The sequence below is a fragment of the Grammomys surdaster genome, unplaced genomic scaffold, assembly GCF_004785775.1.
Source record: "Grammomys surdaster isolate TR1022 unplaced genomic scaffold, NIH_TR_1.0 1057, whole genome shotgun sequence".
Lineage (NCBI taxonomy): Eukaryota > Metazoa > Chordata > Mammalia > Rodentia > Muridae > Grammomys > Grammomys surdaster.
This window is the reverse complement of record NW_021605476.1, coordinates 628,184-651,330: the sequence shown is the minus strand read 5'-3', so window position 1 is coordinate 651,330 and position 23,147 is coordinate 628,184. Positions and strand designations below refer to the sequence as shown.

The 23,147-nt window shown below is 43.5% G+C and overlaps 1 protein-coding gene across 3 annotated transcripts in view; it reads right to left on the bottom strand.

The window, feature by feature from the left end:
- LOC114634709 (aromatase) overlaps positions 1-23,147 on the bottom strand; it is a 107,886-nt gene that overhangs the window by 16,085 nt on the left and 68,654 nt on the right. For 2 of the 3 annotated variants that reach the window (XM_028783325.1, XM_028783326.1), the window contains exons 2-3: positions 10,869-11,028; positions 4,505-4,655 (exon numbers count right to left, since the gene is read on the bottom strand). In XM_028783325.1, coding sequence (XP_028639158.1) covers positions 4,505-4,655; positions 10,869-11,013 — 296 coding nt within the window. In that variant the 5' untranslated portion in view covers positions 11,014-11,028. Of the gene's footprint in view, positions 1-4,504; positions 4,656-10,868; positions 11,345-23,147 lie in introns of those variants that run through there. The other variant, XM_028783327.1, reaches the window with a different exon arrangement.

The window sequence follows — 23,147 nt, the reverse complement described above, 5'->3', positions numbered from 1 at the left end:
GAGGGGAGAGGGAGAGATGGACAGACAGAAGGACAGAGAAAGATCTTAATTAAATTCAAGTGGGTCCTCCATGCCATTCAGCGTTTCTACTCAGTGTCCTTCCATTCTCTTTCTCGCAATCTCTGTTGTGAGTCTCTCCTCCAAACTAAGACTTTAGAAATTTTCCTGAGGAAAGAGTGGAAATTAGAAGACAATCCCTGGGACCTAAGCTATACATTCAGCCTTCCTTCTGATTGCTATGAGTGAAAGGATACGTCCTATTCAAAGTCAGTCCCTCCATGTGTCCCTGGGACATCATCACATTTCACCCAGCACACACACACATAGCACACACACACTCATACACACACAGAGCACACACACACAACACACATACACACACTCATATACACACCCAGCACACACACACTCACACACCCAGCACACACAACACACACATACAGCACACACACCTTTTGTCCTTCATCATCATCCCTCTGTAGTTCTCCATCCCTTATCAGAACTCACAGGAGTCACATGATCAGGTGCCTTATTGTCTCTAGTTGTTACTGTGTTTCCTTTCAGTCTCTGTGCCGTCTTTGCTGTTTCTTGAACGGTTTAGATAGGCTCTGCCTCGGGCCCTCTGTACCTCCTGTTCCTTCTGTATGACGCACATTTTCTCCAGAATTCTACCTGGGTCATGTCCTCACTTCAAGTCTTTTGAAAAGTGTATTTGTTTTATTTTTCCGTGTGTGTGTGTGTGTGTGTGTGTGTGTGTACACCCACATCTTCATTTATGTAGGCATAATTGTGTTGGTGGAAGCCTTCGGTTGATGTCAGGAATCAACGATGACTATTCTTCCAACTATGTCCACTGAATCACCTCCCCAGTTCTGCTCCTAAGTCAGTAGTCAGTGAGGCCTGCCCCAAACCACCCACACACAATTATACTACAGCTAACCCTGCCCCAATCTTTTATTCCCAACTTTTTCCCATACGGTACACAGCTACTCGGTTCCCTTGGGATTGTCTCAATTTATCGTTAGAAATACCCTAGCTTAGAAATTTCCTAATCGCAGGCAAACTGAGCAGTTGGCCATCATGTATACACACCATAATGACACTTCCATCACAGACAGGCTGCACAGTTAACACTGTGACCTCAGGAGACTATGTCACCTGACAACCATCATGGTCATCTTATATACTCTATGGTGACAAAGTGTCCTCAGGATGCATTTCTCAGCATGCACCTATATTAAGGAATGCATGGTTATACTGTGCACATCACTTCTTTATTCAGAGTACACTAACAGTATGCTCTTCCATGAGAGTGGGAACTTCGAGCTGTTCTTATTTTCTAAATGTAATATTGCTATATTCCTAGAGAAGAGCCTGATGCAATGCCTTCTCATTTATCAAAGGAATAGAAAGCCAATTACTACTGTTAATACATAAGCTATCAATATAAGTTGAACAAATTCCTTGTAAATTTACACATAATTAAGACAGATATGCAAATAAAACTTCCATTAGCATGTTAATTGTTGATTATCCTTTATGAATGATGCTCAGATTATTTTATTTTTGTATTTGTGACAAAAATAAATGTACATATAGTGGGCATCTAACACAGCATCCATAGGCCCTGGTGTAGAACATTAGCTCCCCAAGGGCACTATGTATGCTTTAGTGCAGATTCCATAAGCATTCACATCTAGGGCCTTACCTCAAAGTCTCCAAGATGTCCAGGCAGCATGCAATCAGCACTCCTGATTGTCTAACCTGAAATTCTGAAAGAGCTCCTTTGGGACAGGACTAGTTTGAAAAGCTGGACTTTAGACATCACACAGTTGTGATGACTCTAAACCTCAAACTTTTCAAATGGAAAAGAACTCTGGCAAAATAACAATCTTTCTGAGGTCCAATGGGGTCGTTTCAAGAGGCACAGGTAGTTCTGGAAAGGACTTGAAGAGCGGACAAGGGAGGGAGATGGGGACAAACAAGTCCTACTCCAGAGAGCAGCTCAGCCTTTAACAACAAAATGGAGGGCTGGGAGGCAATTAAGGAGAACACAAAGACTCCAACAAGTGAAAGGCTCGCTGAGGGAACATAACAGGAAGGGAGATGAGACAGCTGGGGAGAGGGTAGGCAGGTCGAGTCTGCGCCTCTGTGCGAGTCAGTACTGTGCTGGCCAGAGTCGCTAAGGGCCGCTTTCCTAGTGAAGAAGGGTAGAGAATCCTGGCTGTGCCAAGGACCCCACTTTAGGGGCACCCGTGAATTTGTCTAGTGATCTCAGTTTCTAAATGTCCACTCTCTGGAAGGGATTTTACTACTGCTGTGTCCGCAGATCCATTATTCTTCGTTTCAAATCTAGTCTTATACTAGCCTCTCCTTGGCTAGACTCAAGCATACCGCAGTAAGAGGAAAACCCCCAAGCGCTATTTAGTTCTTTGCGCTTGTCCTGGAGAAAAGCACTCTTGCCCAGAAACAGCTTCCCTTCTTTCCAGGTGGGAGCTTGCCAAGCTCCACAGCTCTCTGGACTCACCTGGAGACCTTAGAAGCAGGACTGGTATCTGCCCACAGCCAGGCTAGGTCTCAGGGCCTATGCCCTAGAATTCCTGTACGCTCCCTGCCTACCTAAAGCATCTCCTAAGACAGAGCTTTGCTCAGGCAGATCAGGCGTTTGAATACGTATCACTCTGTTTGCCAAGAGAAACTGGGGAACAGAAGCCATGCTGAGTAGAGTAGGGCTAGAAAACTGTTCTCTGTGCTGGGGGGTGAAACTGCAGGAGGAACTGTCCTAGACAGTCCTAAATAGCATTGGTCACAAAACATTGTTTTAAAGACAATAACCTATTGGAAAGGTGACTAAAACACTAAAGACGGAGAGAAAACATCTCCAATTTGCTTGAATTAGAATGACCAGACTTCAGTAGATCTTAACATATCAAATCGAAGTGTAATTGTGGTCTAGTCACACTGGAGCGATGCATCTGAACCATCTCCAAACTTGATGAAAGCAGATCCAGACCGCGGGGGCTCTAGTCCGGGTGTTTGTTTAGTAGGTCCTGGTGGGGTACAAGCATGTGCATGTCTAACAAGTTCTGAGCAGTGCAGCTGTTGCTAGTGAAGGAAGCCCGCCAGGAAACTTCTGCGCTGCTGCTCCATGAGGAGCATGACACATCCACGCCCATCCCCCACCACCACCACCACAGCTGCTCATGGCTCCGGAGACGTAGCCTGCCTCAGCCATTCTTCAGAGCGCTACAACATCAGAAGGACACCTCAGGCAAAAACTAGGGAATTAAATAGACCCAGAACAACATGATTGGATAGACTGAAATATTTGGAATTATAGGATGCTTTTCACCTGTGTGCCCTTCTTTGCGTATTTACTTCAAAGAACTGGGCTTCAAGGGCACTGTTGTAATCGATAAACGGACATATATAATCAAACAAATCAGTAAAACGCCCTGGTAGGTGTTAGCTAATGGGAAAAGCCCTGTCAGATTCATTAACATTAAAATATATAGTGGTTGTAGAAAACTTTGCTAAAAGTCAAGCTAGCTGGAAGTATAGAGGAATCTTTTAAAATTTCTCTATCTTCTCAGGTCAATAGACAAGAAAACTAGTAAACAAGAAAACAGTTCCTTCTTAACAGTCAACAAGAACTTTGTAAATTCCAGGATGAATGCAATCCAGCAGAGTATAACAAGTCAGGAAGGAGAACTTTGGTTTTTAAAGGGCACTACTGGTCTCAGTTGGTTTCAGATGGCTCCGCCCAGACACTGGTTCACAGCCATTGATTGGACAGTTGGTTTCAGATGGCTCTGCCCAGACACTGGCTCACTGCCATTGATTGGAGGACAGCAGCTGGTGGCTTCTGCCTTTGCTGTCTGACACCTTACAGGTTTTCAGTAGCCTGCAGAGTAAACTGGAAGCTACTGGTCACATATCGGCTTCCATTTTGTTGTTTAAGGATTTGGGGGACTGTTTTTGTTTTTGCTTTTTTATTCGCTTACTTGTAGAAATAATCCCAAAAGCTCAGAAGCAGAAAACATGGCATGTCTTCCCTAAAGCATGTTTGGCAAAAGCCAAGCCATCTGGTCTTCAAGTTTCCACATTTGTGACTCAGAGAAATTTTGAATGATTTCCCAATGTCCTATGGTTCTTTATCTACGTGTCTCTGGCTTCAACTCAAGAAAGTTTTCATTATTTTGCTTGTCCACAGTATCAGAGTACTACACGGCCATTTGTCACCTTCATTTCACAGAGGAAAAAAAAATGTAACTTTACCAAAATATCAAGCTTCAAAATGAAGTGACTTTTTAGTAGAGAAAACTCAGCCTTATTTTTAAAAATAGGGAAAGCATCACCCTTGATTTTAAGGAGGCAGTGGAAGTAGTCTGAGCACAAGAGGGGTTTGAGTACTGAGTGGAGCCCAGGCCTGGCACACACTAAGTACACCTTCCTGCTGAGCTGCGCCCTCGGCCACGCTAGCCTTGTTTATTCCCGGACTCACTTGCTGATAATGAGTGTCTCCTCTCCACAGATCCAGACCCTCATGAACTCTCCATACAGCTTATTGTAGTAGTTGGAGGCGCTTCCAATCCCCATCCACAAGAATCTGCCATGGGAAATGAGGGGCCCGATTCCCAGACAGTAGCCAGGACCTACAACAGATTGTAAGAACACAGTGAACTTCTAAATAATGCCAAAAAAAGGTTGTCCTTTCATAGTCCATATTTTTTATATCTTCTGGAGTCTATATGGGAGTCACTCAATGTGATTTAAAACAAAAGCAAAGATCATGCGAGACTCTCCACCACTTCATGAATGAAAAGCACCTGACTTCACAGTAGCTACCCTTGATCCGTTGTCAGAGTTCCACTAAACGGGAGGCTATACGATCTTTCTAAGAGTCTGGAATAAAAGTCAGTTTATCTGTTTGATAATAAGCATAGAAACCATGACAGACGACAAGCTGACGAAACTGTATGGCTGCCTGCTGCTCTTAGCTGGAAGTTCTCGGTTGTGAACAGCCCAGCTGACACAGTGAGTTGACTAGAACCAAGCATGGCTTTCTTTCATCTGAGGGAAGATCTGCAAGGATAGCAATGTCCAGTCTAAAAACATGTACTGCTTTTAAAAGGCTTGGTTTATGAAAAGGAGTCTTGAGCAAAAATCTCGTGAGGTAATACAAACCTCAGAACTCATTATTACAATGTAGAACTCACAGTCTACACTAGGGCTCACGTACCAGGATCTGGTTTCAGCAGAGGACAGTTTCCAGCTTACATAGACAACGGGAAAATTATGCAACATGAAAACCCAGGGGAAAAGGAGGGAATTGTATGTGGTTTATGTCACAAAGCAAACTTGTAGCTTGAGTTTGTTCTGTTAACTTTGTAGGTTAGAAAACAAAGTAATGTATTTCACTACAGCATTTTCATCCATGTGTGTAGTTACCCTTTGTGTTTTTGTTTCGTTTCATTTTTTTTGAGACAAGGTTAAACTACTTAGCTCAGGCTATCCTTGAACACCAAGATTCTCCCATCTCAGATTTCCAAGTGCTGGGATTCCAATCAGACCTGGTAGACTTTATTTTACTAGAGGTTGGTAAAAAGTTAAATAAAAATACACTTTAAAATTTACTATGGACAATATTTTTTTCTAAGTATTTTTAAAAATTCCACATTGTCAGTGAGATCATTATGAAGGCAAAACCATGTCTGGTTGTATGAGACTACAAGATCTGTGTAATAATGTAGAAGGTGTAAGCTTTCAACTGAACCATCTGACCTGGATGTTCACTCCCAAATGTGGCAAACCCTGCTTAGCCGTTCACTGTGGGGTAACCAAGTTCTTATTAATACAGTTATCAGACCTCCTCCTCCTGTTTGAAGAAAAGATCTTTGAATAAAAAAAAATCAATAGAATCAAAATATAGTCGATGGTTTTCAATGTTCTAACTCTAGTAACACACTATATTATATCATTGGTGGCTGTCGTTATAGTAAAACAATTCCCTTATGTTTGTTCAAAGAGTTAAAGAAGCAGATTTGATCAAATGCATATTTCTTCAAAATATCAGCTATATCAATTTTTAATCTTTAAAATACATGTTGTAAACAAAATACCATTTATATTATAATAGTACATCACAGATGCTTGCAAGTGTTTTTAAATAAGCTGGGTATGTGTATATGCTATAAAGAGTGAATTTTTGAGTGTTGTCCTTCATACACACACACACCCCATACACACATATATACACACGTACGCATGCACACACAAATAAATTTTTAAATGAAATAACAACAATTGTTCTTCTTTAGAGTATTTTAGGATGTTTTTATATTTAGATCAAAAGTAGAAGAATATTACATAACATATCTACATGAGGCCAAGTATTGACATGACTAAAAAAAGACTTGTCTACAAATATTTACTTAATAGTCAAGCTCCATGAAGCACACAGACAATACTATAAATGACTTATATTTGGGAGACACTATTCCCCTACTAGCATAGTATTCTCCTATTGTAAAACATAAAAATTATCAAAATAAAAACATTTTGCAGTGGGTCTTACTATGTAGCACCTGGTTGACCTGGAACTTGCTATGTAGACCAGGGTGGTCTCGAACTCACAGAGATCTGCCTGCCTCTGCCTCCCAAATGTTGATATTAAAGGTGTGTGTCACCATACCTGGCCCAAATGAAAACATTTATTTAAAAAGATATGACAATGAAGATTTATATATACTGAAAAATGAAGCTTGCTAGACAATATATGGGTTAAGAGTCTTTGTAGTTGGCCAGGCGGCAGCAGTGGTGGTATAAGGCTTTAATCCCAGCACTCAGGAGGCAAAGGCAGTAGATCACTGAATTCAGGGCCAGCCTGGTCTACAGAGTAAGTTCTAGGACAACTAGGGCTACACAAAGAAGCCCTGTCTAGAAGAAAGAAAGAAAAAAGGAAAGAAAGAATGAAAGAATGAAGGAAGGAAGGAGAGAGAGAGACAGAGAGAGGGAGGGAGGAAGGAAGGAAGGAAGGAAGGAAGGAAGGAAGGAAGGAAGGAAGGAAGAAGTTGAATGCTCTACCAGAAAGAAAAGCAGAATTTGAGATATTTAATGACCAACTATATGTCACTTTAGTTCATCCAATAAACATTTCCTGAGATCCTAGTTTAGATATTTGTTCCAAGTCAGGGCCTAGAGATAACTGCGATAACCATGTACATATCGTCAACTTGTAAAATTACTCTATATTCTTACAGAGTAGTTATGAAGAAGATGTAAAAGCTACAAAATCAAATATTATGGCACATTGTACATGTATATCTATGTCATATACTCCTTACATTGACATGTAAATCTTGAACCATGGGTGGATAAAATATGAGGGACGTATTCTAGTTGCTTCCGTGTTAGGCAGCTCTAGGCTTCTCAGATTGGGACTGCTTCTCTAGACATAGACTGATTTCAGGAGAGTCCCTCAGCCCACTCCCAGGAGTGATAAATAGTATGTCACTGTCCACTGATGTTCCCAGAGAGCCTCCTTAAAGCCAATAGCTAGCAACACTTAGCAGCTCTCCTAGGTGGGAAACTGGCCTTCACACCTATGGATACACCCTCAAGAGACCCATGCACACACTTTCTTTTTACAGCAAGACTGTCCTTAGGACCCCAGCTGGAGACATTGTCTGATCTATGAACCATGAGATTTTTACAATGCTCAAGGCTGTATAGCAGTGGAAAGGAAGCGCAATGCTATCCCTGTCTGGATGGATCCTACTGACCTAATGGTAATCAAAAGGACCAAGGGAGACAAACAGTATACAATATCTAAAACAAAACAAAACACCTATATTGTCTGATGATGTGAAATTGGGTCTCAAACTGTAACAAAACAAGGATGTAATTGTTACAAAATCCAGAAAAAAAACATTTACCTCTGAAAGAGACATAAGGGGAAAAAAGAGGAGGGAGTGAGGGAGAGAGGGAAGAAGAGAAATAGAGGGAGAGAGGACAGCAAGAATGGAATCTAGAACAGTTAGCACCCTATTCCTTATACAAGACTCTGATAGCAAGTCTGTCGTCAACTTGTACAGTTTTCTGTGAAGTATTTTCTTAAGAGAAAAAAAGGGACATTTTGTGTTTGCTCCCTCTTGTCATGCTCTCTGTGTGTGTCCAGGGAAGAATATATTATCTGTGGGGAGAGAACCCAGTGTCAAGATGATCAGCCATGTGTTCTTGAGGAAGGGAGGGTTGCCAGGGAGAAGACAACAAACCCTGAACTAGGGGATTTGGGATATTGGTCAGAATTGAAGTGGCACCACCTACCAGGAGAATCAGTCTTTGCTTCCCAACTTTCGAAGCCTCCTTCCCCTCTGTATCAGCTTGCCTTTGTTACTTTCCAGGTCTGGACCCACACCTTTGTTCCTTGCCCATCCCTTGAGGCCAAGCACCAGATCTAGCTGGACCTCTCAGCAAGCGTAAATGACAAGGCTTAGACCCATCCCTGAGCCACAACACATGGGATAAAGCCTCTCCTCTTTGACTCCAATTTCTTCTACAAAAATAAAAGACACTGTCACCAACATTAGGAGACAGAGTGAGCAGGAAGTTGCCTTAATCAAAATGTAAGGCTAAATGTAAGGTAAGGCTTTTAGTCACTATGGCTTTTAAATTCCCTTAGGCTTTTTAGGACCCGGAATACCCTCAAACTTGTGAACCCAAGAGCCCAGAGAGCTATTATTTGGGAGCAGTGACAGAAGAGTTGGGAGGACAGACCAATTTTCTTATTTCCTGTGTCTGATGGGAGACAGAGAATCCTGGGCTGTGCCTGTGTAGAGAACTGATCAGACCTCGTATTTCCAAAGCATGAATGTAACGTAGGAACCCAGTCTGAAGTCCTCCTAGAAGTTTCTGGCCTTCTATCAAGGCTCCTGTCTTCCTTCTAGCTGGGCATCAGCAGGCCATTTCCTTCCTCTGAGATTTAACCCTTTATTTTGTTTGGACTTTCTGACTTCTCTTACTTAAACTGTGTTACTTGGCAACACAGATATATATCATTAGGGGCTTTCCCCTTCTGTCACATGAGGGAGTTGGGCTTATCTCTATGGCTCTCAAACTTGGCTGCCCATGAAAAAACCACCAAGGAAAGGTTTTACCGTATCAATCCCAAAGCTCTACCTCAAACAGGACCACTGTGCTGTCTAGGTGACTGACACTGAAGACAAGCAGTTCCATATCCCTGGCCCAGAAGTGGTAAGCACAGGAAGTACCATCTCCCTCCCTGACCCAGGCCCGAGCACGGTTAGTTCTCACTGCGCTTCTTTTAGAAGTGATTTTAATCCTAGCACTCAGGAGGGAGAGGCAGCTAAATCTCTGTGAGTTCAACATCAGTCTGGTCTACATTACATAAGGAGTTTCAGGCCAGTTGAATAGCCAGGGCTGCATAGTGAGACCCTGTCTCAAAAACAAAACAAAATATCCAACAACGACAACAAAACTGTTTAAGGTTGCAATTCAAACACTCTGGGGAAGGGAATCGTCTAGCAAACTCTCTCCTTTAAAGTTGTTCTTCTACTAAAATTTGAGAATTGTGAGGCTTCCTTGACTTACAATGCTGATCTTTTTCTGTTTGCAAGATGCTTTTATGATACAGGTAGGTTGGACTTTAGCACCTGAGCCTATGACAGGGAAACAGAGGAGAAAGTGTTCTACTCTACCCTACCCTCATTCTTAATCTCAGCTACTCCTTTCCCCTGACCAAGGAGCTCACCAGGGGAAAGGAAATCTGTGGAAGGGAGCATTCAAGCCAACGCCATGATTACTGGAGGCTTTCTGCCTGGAGGTGATGCCACCAGGTAGACGTCAACAACTTAACTCTGTCAGCTAAATTAGAAATTAAAGTGCCAGGCTGAATCAGATAGAAGGGCAACTACGGGCAACACTTCAGAAAGAATCCAGGCACAGCATTTGGTCCCCAGGGCACCTACCACTTTCAATTGCCCTGGGCAGAGTCTCGGAGCATTTGTGAATGTGTGGTTACTATGGTATTGAAACAGACCTTGTTGGATATCCTACGGAGTTAGAAGCTGTGATGAACTCACACCTAAACTTAAAGACATTATCTGAAATTTCTGTTTACTCTGAATTAACTTGATAATTGATCATTTCAGCCCTGGTGGCAAAATTGGTTACTGAGATTATCAGAAGAATTATATTAGTCTCTGCTTTTGACTGACTCAAAGACCTTTGGATGACTCCATCAGACTGTGATGCTCCCAGAGAATGGGTCTAGGCCCTGCTCTTCTCCCAATACCTAGCTCCCATTCAACTCCTATGGCAACACCACCATCACCATGCTGCCAATAAGAGAAATGAAGAATAAGATTGAGAGAAAAGATAAATGCAAGGAATGGAGGGGAAGGTGTCGGTGAGGGCAGAAGGGAGGGCAGAGGAGAAGGAAGAGGACACAAAAGAGAGCAGCCCAGTGACGCTTCGCTTGCAGAGCAGGGCAGGAATTAATTAGAATCTGGTGGTGGTTGTTTTAACTTAACCAAAAATTCTGGAATTTGACCTTGGCCACTCCATCTCAAACCTCCCAAAGCATCCATTTGTGATGTGTTCATCTGTCGTGAACATCAGTTCACTGATGTCAGGCCATCAGTTTAATGTTTCCTAAAACTTATGAGTTCAGCTTGTAAGCTGTGCTACAAGTACAGTGGCAGTTCCCAGGTTTGCTCTTTTTACAAAATAAATAAATTATATATATATATATATATATATATATATATATATATATATATGCATGCCATGGACCAAAGAGCCCCATGAAACACTTCTATAGGTATAGAATTAAAGCAGCAGCTTACCCGGTATTGAAGATGAGCTCTCACAATTCCAAATCAGGAGAAGGAGGCCCATGATCAGCAGGAGTGGCATGGCACTGATAGGTACTGTTTCTGGGACCATGATGGTGACGTTATAGTGCATGGGGTTCAGCATTTCCAAAAACATCTTGAGCTATTTTCCCTCAGAAGGAAAAATGTTCTATGGGAAGAAAACAGTGAAGTTAGAATGTAGCCCAGAGGTTCGCCTCCTGTCTCTTGTAAGGATGCTGGGCTGGAGAGATGGATGGGAATTTTGTTTTATAGTTATTGAACACTTAGACAAGACAAATTTGTGGTCACAAGTCAAAACAAGGATGGCCTTGGGAGGCTCAGGTTCTGCTCAACAGTTGGTCTGATAGAACCTTATCATCTTGTCCTTGAGTGGATAGAGTGACGTGCACGCTCAATCGTAAGTCAACTCTCTGAAGTTCGTTCCAGAGGAACAATCCCAATGCTGTGATTTCATCACCAGCATGTGCTGAGGCAACCCTCCTTATTGAAAGCAAATTTGATTAATAAAAACAAACAAGAACAGGTAAAGTCTCCTGACCCCAAGTCTAACAACCTGAGTTCATCCCCCAAGACAGACAGACCCACAGACACAAATACATACACACACGCACACACACACGCTAAATATAATTAAAAATAAATCAACATGCACAATGTCCCAATTCCTACCCTTGATCAAAATTACTTTTCCAAACTATACTCTTCTACAGAAAGAATGCATTTCTTAGACACCAAAGTGTTCAAGGAGTCTTCATTAGGGTGCCTATGAAATTCAAGACATGTTACACATGACACTCTTTGTCTGGTGGCTTTAATGAGGATGTAGAACTAGAATCATAGGCTGGTTAAACAGTGTTCACAGGAGTCAGGAGGAGAGGCAGCGGGGATGAAGGGAGGCACAGAACAGGAATAATAAAGAGGGGGAAAGATGGGGTGGGCAGAGAAGGAGAACAGGAAGGGTAGTGTGCCCAGCAGCGACTCAGGTGCCATTCAGCTGTCTGCTCCCAGTGATGGCTTGTGCCCTGTGCATGTCATTCCCTTTAGGCTAAGCTACTGGACCTGCTTGTTTCAACAACAGCATGATGCTGAATGTGTCTTCAGTCAGGTTTTTTCAATTCCTTTTACAGGGAGGAGCTTTAGGGATGGTAGTAGTACCCCCCAAAAAAAAAAAACAAGTTGAAGAGACTTGTATCATTATCATCAAATGCATTTTCCAATGGCAAATGACCCACTCCAAGCTTAGAGCCAGAAGTTTAGGAGACTTGCCAAGATTAGCTGAGTGTGAGACACTGGTACTCTATGTCCACAAAAGTGATTTCAAATTGGATGCCAGGAGCTCTGTGGATCCCCTGATATCCTGCAGAAATTTTTGTATGTGCTCACATACACTTTAAAAAAAAAAATTTATCTGCATGTATGTATACACATATTTATGCAGGTGCTCGAGGAGGCCAGAAGAGGGCGCTATAGAGTCACAGGCACCTGTGAGTTGCCTGCTCTAAGGTCTGGGAATGGATAGTGCATTCTGTAAGCAGCCAGATGGAATAGGGTCTCCTCAGTCGTCACATGCACTTTTGAGAGGAGAAAGGCCATAACTTTCACCAGACTCTAAGGTGCTATGTAATAACGTTCCTCCCCTGACCTGTTTGCAACCTTTGGTTTCCAGCCACCACAGAAATTTCACAGTTGAATTCATTCAGTTCGTTCATCATTTGTTAACTCATTATATTATATTACTCTAACACTTCAATAATAAAGTTCAAGACACTGGAAAAGTGTCTGCGTATGCTGAGGAGCTTATGTTACAGTGTTCCAACTGATCTAAGTGGAGAAGGAAGAGTCGCAGCTGCTTGCAGCTGCTCCCTGTTAATCAGTGGCTACTTTGAACAGGTTGAGGTTTCTTTCTCTTGCAGAAAAAAAAAAGGTGCTCAATAGAAAAGGGAAGCAGGCCAGTGAGATAGCTCAGGGGGTAAAGGCGCTTGCAGTCTGAATTTGAACCCTGGAACCCACAAGGTAGAAGGAGAGAACCGACCCTTACATTGCCTTCTGACCACCACGATAGCACTCAAGCATTTGAATACACACACCTAAAACAGTTAAATAATGGGAGAGAAGAAAGGAAGTAATTTGAAATACTGTTGATAATCTTCTTTTTTTAAAAGGGGGTTCATGTTATATAACCCAGGCTGGCTTGAAACTTGCAGGCGCCTGCCAGTACTGGGCCTATGGGAATATAACACTACACCTGTCTTAAGAACCTTGCTTGGGCCAGGTAATGGTTACACATGCATTTAATCCCAGCACTCAGGAGCAGAGACAAGGCAAACCTGGTCTACAGAGCAAGTTCCAGGACAGGCAGGAACACACAAAGAAGCCCTGTCTAAAAAAAAAAAAAAAAGTCACAAAAATCTTGCTTGGAGAGTGAGACAAAGAGAGAGAGAGGGAGAGAGAGAGAGAGAGAGAGAGAGAGAGAGAGAGAGAGAGAGAGAGAACAAGGAAAAATCACTTTAAGATACAAATTTGTAAATTATTGTATATGAAAATATTTTATTATGTTTCTCTATAGAAGTATAAATTGTGGTAAGAGTAATGTTTTGACAGAAAGTTTTTAAGGTCATAGAAAATAACAAATATTCTTTAGAGTTTCAAAATTGTTTTGCACAATTTCTGATTGCATGGCCATGTTTGCAGTAGTGAACAGCCGCTCAAAGTGGAGGCTGCAAATGTCTATATTCAAATGGGGCTACAAATCCTGGTTCCTCAAAGATTATGTAGGACCCCCACGGGAGCACCCGCCACATAAAGGAACAGATATTAACTCATTTGCTCTTACATCAGCCCTGTGAGCTACGAACGATTGTCCCATTTTACACAAGAAATGGAGCCATGGGAACGTTGGATTCCCTGTCCCAGGGTAGCCACCTTTTGTATGGCAGAGCTGGGACTGACACCCACGAGGCCTTCTCCAATGCCCATGTGTCATGCTGTTGCTTGTTAGGGAGTCCTTGGGTCTCCACACTTGGATACCTTTTCACCTTTTACAGGGTAGGTTATTTAGAACTAGCCCTTTCTAAGGATTAAGCTTTCCAGACCTCTGGGTGCAAAATTCCTCTGAGATTTCTCTCACTACACTTTGGGATTTGTATTTGGTAGGTCACTTGAGTGAGTGGCAGAGGTTAGTTGAAAGCAGCAGCTTTTGAATAGAGAAATGTAGAAAAGCCCTCAGACTTCAAAGAGGTAGCTAGCATGCCCTTACCCCAGAGCACATGCATGTAGCTATTTCCTGTGAGTCGAAATGTTCCTTCCCAGAGACAGACAGGAAGCTCAAGATTTGTGATCTTCAGAATCCTGCGTGGTTTGTATGATCCATACAATGCTAGAGCATTGTAGAACTGAGAAACAAGTGTTAGTGTTAGGAAATTCTCTTTGCTTGAGATGCCTGCCACTTGAGCAGAGGGCACCAGGTGTGTCATGGCTGTGAGTCTTCCCCGATGCTGGTGTGGGCCTTTTTGTCACCTGTGATCCTGTGACACCAGTAAAGTCATTGCCTCATTAAGTGAGATTTGGGAGGAATCATATCATAAGTCTGTTGTCAATGCTCTAGCATGAGTAAAGCCATGGTTGTTCACATCTCCCCAGAAAAACACACATGCACAAGCATACTTGCAAACACGCTAACACACTTGTACACAAACATGCATACACATGCTCACACACACTCACAAACACATGTACACGCATGAGCACATGCTTGCACACCCACACCTGCATACACACACATATACAGTGCATGCATTTACACATACATTCACAAGCACACATACATGCATATAAACATACTTGCACATGCACAATATAACTAACTGCCTGAGTCTTCACTGGCCCCCTGAGGGTCATCGCCTCAAGTGTAATGCCTTCACTTAATGTCCTGGCCAACCTCAGGTTAACGAAATGCCAAGTCTCTATGCAAAGTCCTCAGCTTAGTTCATGGCAAGACCTGAAGGGACAGAGTACAGCTTCGGTGTCCTGACAAATTTGTGGTTAGGGCACAGCCCCAGCTCCTATAGTCCCAGAAGGGAGCGGATGCTGGTGTAACCAGACTGTACCGCTGCATTCTGCCTTTCTGTCTGTCCATCCAGGGAGACTAGCTGGCCATTCTGAGTTTGAGGGATGAATACAAGACTCTCTCCTTTTCATCCTCACCAGTATCCCCAGGCTCACTCTTTTATGACCCTCATTCCTTAAAAAACATAACCTTAGCCACGTTGGTTCCCCTTGCTGTACCCCTTTCATTGGTCTCTCGCCAGGGAAATAAATGACTCCTAAGGCTGCCACTAGAAGCAAGACACTTGTAACCTTGGCTCCCTGGGGTTGAGGATCTTGAAAACATATAAACATTTATCGAATGGTTTTTCAAGTGAGTGACAACTTCTAGAGAGGGCAGAGAGTCTTTTGGCTGGAGAACATTCTGTTCTAAGAAGAAACGGACTGTAGAGTGGAAGGCACGGTCGTGGTGGATGGGAAAGCTCGACGCTAATATGAAGAAAGAACCATTATCAAGAAAGAAATACGGGAGGGGGGAGGGAGAGACAGAGACAGAGAGAGACAGAGACAGAGAGACAGAGACAGAAAGACAGACAGAGACAGAGAGACAGACACAGAGACACAGAGACACAGAGAAAGTCAGGGACTCAGAGCTACAAAAGAGGGAGACTGTGTGGGGCACACTGGGCCCGACACACTCATATAGACTGTGGCTGTGGTAAAGATTTTTCCTAAGAGAAATGAGAAGCTAACTAAGTATGAAATGAGAAGTGAAGAGTGTCACCAAAATCTGTTCTATGGAGAATATATAAATAACTATCCCCTCACCAGAGGTCCTAAAGACAAACTGAAGCATGATTCCACCACAGCTCACTCTGGAGACCCATTGGGCTTACTTACAGAGATATGAATGAAAGGTTACGGGCTGGAGCACAGGGGCTTAAAGCCCCCACACAGGAGGGTCTGCACCATGCATGACTGTTGGCACATAAATAAAACCCCGCCCTAGTCCTTCCTACTATATATAGTCCAGCCCTTCCCTGACTTTATGTGTAATCAGGGCAAAATTACACACCAATTGGTTAGGAGGAATAGCTGGATACGAAAATGCAGATTCTATGACCCTCCCTCCCCTCCTTGTATGAGGAAATGTCAACAGTCAACAGGCCCGGCTTGATGATCTTTTGCAAGTGGGCACAGCTCAACTCATGAAGATGGTGGCAGTTCGGCTTGAAGGACTGTCCTGTACATCAAAGGACAATAATGGAATTATCAATAAGATCATATTTTCAGAAATCCTCAAACACTCTGGCTGCAGAAGAAAGAACATCACAGAGGTGGTGAATGTTGAGGTGGAAAAGCATCATGCTGGTTATCTTCCACAGCTCTGTAGACAAGATGGGGTGAGAGCGCTGTAGGCTGAACGAGGCCAAAGCTGACAGGCAGATGGGTCAAAAAGAGACATTTGGTATTTGAAGTAATGTAAGCAGGTCTTGATTTAGATTTGCCGAAACAGGGTCAGGGTCAACAAGAGTGTTAGGACCCATCCCTAAGCTCCAGACTAGAAATTTCTACATTAGGGGATAGTGGTGTCATTCTCTGAGACAGAAGCAGTTCTGAGCTGTGGGAAACTCCTTGACACTTTGAGTTTGAGTTCCAGGAACTGTTCAAATGTGCAGGTGCTAATGTTTAGTAGCGCAGGGGCACCTCTGAGGGGAAGACAACAGTAAAATGTGTAGATGGAAATTAACCCCTGGGTTGTGGAAATTAATCCTGAATTGCAGAAGCACCATTCAATGAAGCTGTTCAGACTGAGAATGATCTCAAAGGACACCAAGATTTAATGACAGAAAAGAGAACATAGGGAGAAAAAAAGAGTTAAAACACATGGAAGAAGAGCCCAAGGAGAAGCTGGGGACCAGGGGAGGCAGACTCTAGCCAGCATCCTTGATGAACAAGGAGGTCCAGCTGACTTGTAAAAGTTGGTGTGTGTCCACAAGGTATGAGTCAAGAGGAATAATTTTTTAAATTCTATGTTTTCCTCCCAGTTTTACAAAACAAGTAGCCAGTGTAGAGACAGTGTGTCACTGGTCATTGATCTGGCCCAATCTCTCTTCTGGGATGTCCCATCAAATGGTGTATGAGCACTCTGGTCAGTGGTCACAGTAACCTAATAGAATATACTCAATGCTCTGACTCTATGTTTTTTGTTTTTTTTGAGACCACACTTCACCTTAGAGTCTATGCTGGCCCTGACTACTTGATCCTCTTACTGCGATCTCCTGAGTGCTAGACAATGAGGCTTGTGTCAGAGTGAGCTGTGAACACCAACCTTTCTGACTTGGACGTTGTCTCTGAGCCTTCACTACTCTTTTCACTCCTTCTACTTTCTGCAGTTCACTCCCAGGGTTTCCACAATCCCTGCTTCTCCTTGCTCTTTTATTTCACCTCTGACCCCTTCTCTCTTCTTGACTTGCTAGCTTCTCTTGCTTCCCAACAAATAACTTGTGCCTATTGCCTCTCTTTGGACACATTTCCCAGTCTCTGCTTCACCACACCACTGACGCCCACCTTCGTCCTTTGTTTGTTTGCTTGTTTGTTTTAATTATGTGTATGCATCTATAATGTGAATATGGGTGTCCTTGGAGACCAAGAGAGGGCGTTAGAGCTCCCTAGAGCTGGAGTCACAGACACTTCTGCTCAACATGAGAGTTGGGATCCAAACTTAGGTCCTCTGGAAAAACAGTATTAGTCTTCATCCCAAACCCCTGCCTGCCTCTTCTTGATCTATGTGGCACTAAACTCGGTGTGCCACTCCTCGGCTCCTTGATATGTCTGTGCAACAAGCTTTCCCTTCCTGTCTCCACCCCTTCTGGGCTGACTTGCAACAAGCTTTCCTTTCGGCTCCCACTCCTGTGCTATGGCCTGTGCATTATTAACCTCTTTGTGGGAACTTCTTCCAGTCCCTTGGCCCCACCCCATCCACCTCTCAAGCCCCAGCAGCCTGCACACACAGTATACACACAGCCACTTAGGTGCCTCACCAGGAGTCCACAGTTGTGTTAAATACAAATTTGTCTCTCCAAACCTCCAGACCAGAGCCTTCTTGTATTGGCTTCAGAATCTTGGTGCCACTCACCCTCCCCTTCACCTATCCTTCTAGCCAGCAAACTGCCTCCTAGCCTAGCCTCTCCATGTCCAGTCACAGCAAGTTATTTCCCAAAAATATCCTGTCCCTAAATAAAAGTATTCTTTATTTCCTTGGCCTTCTGGACCATATTTTACTTTTTATCAGGACAGAAATGTTTAATGGTTGAAGAATTATGACATCTCCAGAAAAGCAACTTTTCATGTTTCAAAACAGCTTTGATAGATTTATTCATTCATAAGTTGATATTTGTAGAACTTCCTTAATCCACAGAGTATCCTTGGGTTGGCAGCACTGCCGGCATCCTGAAAGCAGGAGACCAATTCAGCATGAACCGGGTATTTCCTGTAGCTTCCCTCATGGGCCTGTGTCCTTGGGGACAGACCTCCTACCCAAGGGGATATGGAACCCCTTTTCTGGTACCTTTAGAGGGCAAGACCTGAAGTCCTTCATTCTCTACTTGTACAGCAGTCACCCTGGCCCTAGCCAGCGTCTTTCTGTATTCCTTGTTGTTCCTAGCACTTCAACTTCCACCTGCTCTGGCTGGGAGAGATTGAACTTCTAGTGCCCAGGTGGTTGCTGGGACCCAGCCATGCTCTGGGGATTTCGGGGACCCAGCCATGTCCCGGGGGTGCTTCAGAGATTGATGGGACCCAGCCATGCCTGCCTAAGGGAAAAAGGGGGGTAGTTTGCTTTCCTATTCTTATACTTGCTCATTTTCTGGTACTCAAGCCTAGGTCTTAGTCTGAGGAAGGCCTAAGGCCGAGAGGATCAAAGATCCGCTCTTAGAGAGAATACAGTGGGCTAGCCCCGATCAATCTAACAATAGCTACTCACAGTACCTTCTGCTCAGTTTTGATGACAAGGTACTCGCAGCAGTAGGCTGAATGCAATTCATATCTTCCTTCTAGATTCTCTAATATTTGACTCACTTTTAAATGTTCCTGTGGAAAATCTGAGGATTCCTGGGAGGACGGCCAATCAATCCTCTCTGGGCGTCTCCAGGGTCTTCAGGGGCTGAGCAGGTGATGTGCGTGCTGAGGGGGATGGACTGGTAGCCACACAACATGGAGGAACACAACCTTCCTCTAAAGCTACCAGGCACAATGCCAAACAAATTGTCTATGAGTCCAGTGCCCACCCTGGTCTCCTTGCAGCCTCCTCTCAGGCTCAGTAGCTGAGTTAAATGTTAGAACCTTCAAAGAACCACGTTATGGGGTATAGCCATTGGTGTCTTTTCTGAAATTTGTTCAGTCATGCTTAGTGGCCAGAAGGTAAGCTGACCCTCCTAAGATCAGCTCTGTGAAACTCACTTGATCTGTAGAGAAGATGTTGAGAATAACAAAAATCATTTATACTTAGCCTTCAGATTTGGATGTTTTACTGTAAAACTGCTTAAACTACTCTCTTTAAAGTAAAATGGAATACTAACTGATTAAAATTTGTTTCTTTCCTTCCATTTCCTCTTCTGCTTAATGTGAGTTCCTGCAAAGACAGGAATGTGTGCCCTTCACAACTATATACCACTTCCTGAACCGCACCCAGGCCCTCAGACATGCTCGCTGCAAGCCTGTGGCCTGAGTCTGTACTGTCTATTAGCTTGAAGGCAATTCCGCTGGCCTGCCCCCACGAACCAAGCAATTGCCTAAGTCATCACCAGCCTCCAGATGGGACAGGTGATTACATCAGGATAGAAGCAGCCGCCAACCATCCCAGGACTCTGTGTCCTAGGAGTCCCCTCTCTCTTGTATCTCCATGTGTGCTCCGTCTCCTCACTCTCTGCCCTCATGCCTCTGCTCTCACATACCTCTTATCCTCTTACCCAGGTCCTCACTCTTCTTCCTTATCCCCAATAAACCTTTCACACCAGGTCTGTTTGCACCTTGGCATGGACCTGTGAAAGGTAGCCCCGCGCTGCATTGTATTTAATAACACTGTCCATACCTTCCACGGGCATTCCTCTCCGGCTTTCCCCATCATTTTACCCTGCACACTTAAGGCTGGATTGTTTTCTGGTTCCGTTTTACTTATACTCTGGTAAGAATCCTTCTTGCTTCTACTTGCCAGCAAGGGTCTCAGACTCATCCTCACCGGCCTCATCAGTGATCTCCACTCATAGTCCGGTTCCTCACTGGTCTATATACACTCTACCTGCAAGAGTTCCTTTCTTTTTCCTCCTCTTCCTCCCCTTCCCCCTCTGCCTTGGCCTTCTCTTTTGTCCTCCTACCCCTTCTATCTCCCGGCTCCTTCAGGTGTTACCTTCTTCCTGAGTGAGTCAGCTTCCTCCTTTCCCAGAACTATCTCCTTCCTGCTATAAACCTCTCCAAAATGGGTCCTGGGGCACTCTTGCTTTTGACTGGGAGGGTATCATAGAAAAAGCCTCAGAAAGTTTCATAAACAACAAAACATTAAGGTGCAAGGCAATTAATGGTTGCTGGGGAGGAGGTCTCATGTCCCTCAGCAATGTGGCCATTGTTTAGTTACCCTTGCCCAAGTAGCAATCCTAATCAAATGAAGTGGAATGAACACACACACACACAAAGAGGCTTGCCTGAAAGGGAGAGGGATAAATGAGAACAAAGGCAAGATGCTACATCTAGTTCCATTTCTGGAGATAAAGGTGGTAAGACAAAAAACAAGCCAAAAGTGTCCAGCCGGGTCATCGTGGCAGAGCCATGGCCACATAGCCATAGCTACAGCCACAGGCTTAGCTACCCAAGATCATTGGGTTACTAGAGATGGAAAAATCCTGGGGTGTGGTAACCTTTCCCTTTAGAAATGAGTCCGAGACATGAGACTCAGCAAAGTGAGATCCCACGTTCAATGTCATTTAAAAGTGGAGGTAGCCTATCCATGGTCACTCCTGACATTTGCTTTCTATCACCTGATATAGGGGTCCTGGCCATCCTTCTCAGCAAGGTTCCAATAGGAAAAGCTACTTGTTCTATAGCAGGAGAGAGAAAAGAACCCGCAAGGGATATTCAGATCGATATGTTGTCCTGAGTCAATTTTAGGGCATCTCACTCACCCAGCATTTCCGGTCAAGTTCCTAATTAGACATGCAGAAAAGCACAGCGGGAGGGGTACACTGAGAAAGCTCACCCAGTGGGTGCCTCACACAAGACTTGACAGTACATGAGGCATGCTGCCCGTGACACATTGAGCTCACGGTACCCATCAGCTATCATGGGACCTTTCTCCCACAACGTTGAGACCCAGTACCCAGCAGGAGAGCTGGGTTTTTACTGCCTTCTTCATGACAGCTTTCCAGTCCACCCCCATGATAGTGCCTCATTTCTCAGTATCTGGTCCATTTTCTTCCCAATGTGCTACATCTAATGTTATCTCCCATGGAAGCCAGCAGGTACTGGCCTGTAGGCATTTTAGGCCTTGATAGTTGAAGGCATTTCAAACACATTACAAAACTGATGATTGCTTGGGGATCAGAGTGTTAATAAGGGCCCTAAGATCCAACTGGGGTTGTCTGACACTGAAACCCTATTTTTTTTCTCCCTCACTGGATCCTGTTGCAATAAATCTCCGACCCAAATAAGACCAGTCAAGGAAAACACAACTCAATAATTATGAATATAAACTGCACGCCTATTGGGCAGATTTACCATTACACCACTCTATTCCCCAGCTGTGAGATTCCTCATAACTTGCGGTTTTTCCAGGCCACGTGCTTCTCCTCCATTGTCCTTCCACCTCCTGGTCCTCCGTTGACTTCCTCCTCCTTCTGCTCCTCTTCCGTAGACTTCCTCTTCCTCTCTCCTCTCCTAAGCCTTTTTCTCCACCTCCCCTTCTACTGCCCAATCACTGGCTCTAGCCTTTATTTTACAAATTTAATTGGACAGAAGGTTCACAAGAAGTCACCTGTGTATAGACTCACTCCTCCTCTGCAGCCCCTCCCAGGAAAGTGGAACTAGCATCAAAATACAAAGCTGGGGCTATCCACAATACTTCCCCCTTTTTGTCCAATTAAAAGACTCTTTTCTCTTAGATATAAATTGAACACAAACTGTATTACCATGTTGTAATTGTTAAAGTGCAAGATAGACCTAATACCCAGTCTATCATTTTTGTTAACTAAATAGAACCTCTGCCATCTCTCTTAACTAAAAGACTTAGTTCTGAACCTGGCTTATGTCCTATCTTTAGAATGAATGCCATCTGAAAACCATTCTCTCAAAGTAAACAGCCTGTGTTGGCTGTGAGACTATAAGTCTTCAACCCCATCAGAAATCCAGAATGACTGAATTAACTGAAGATATGGGAAGCACAAAGCATGGCTTCCAAAACTTAGCCAATTTATATAGATCGCTGAACACCTGGACAGTCCTTTACTTCAAAACCTTGGAGCATCTGGTCTTCAGCCTTCTGGCCCAGGACCATCTGACAGACCTAGTGATGCAGAATTATTAAGGGCTGATTACTCTGTCTTGGCAGATACAATCAGTCGACTATTCTGCAAGTGTGTCCTTTTTCTGGACAGTAGTTTGTCTGTAGATGAAAAGAGGCAATTCTTGCCTAGTGGCTGTCTCACCACAACTGGAATAACTCCAAAGATGCTCAATTTCTTCTTAGAATCCAAGACAGGGAAGCTGTCAGGAGCAGACAGGTCTCTAATAAAATGAACATTTATACAGGAATGCTTATAACATCAGTTCTGTGGACTTCTGACGTTTTTGAAAACCAACTATCTATGTAAAGCAACCTGGACTAAAGCAAGTTGTCCGCTAACTCCTTTCTGCTATTTCTAATTAAAATCTAGAAAACACCCTAATAGTAAACTCAGAGCCATGGAATTGCTATAGGCCCTTAACTCACAGGCTACTCTTCTCACACCAGTTAACTTTAAAAAGTTAAAAAAGGACTGGGTCTAAGCCTTGTATTTCTAAATGAGTTATATAGGCACAATGCCTACATGAGAGTAACAATATTAATCTCACTTTTATATCAATAAAAAACTCATATCAGTGAAAATCTTAAATTTGTACAAAATAAATTCTGTACCAATGTAAGAGATTATAACTTCAACTTTGTATCAATTATAG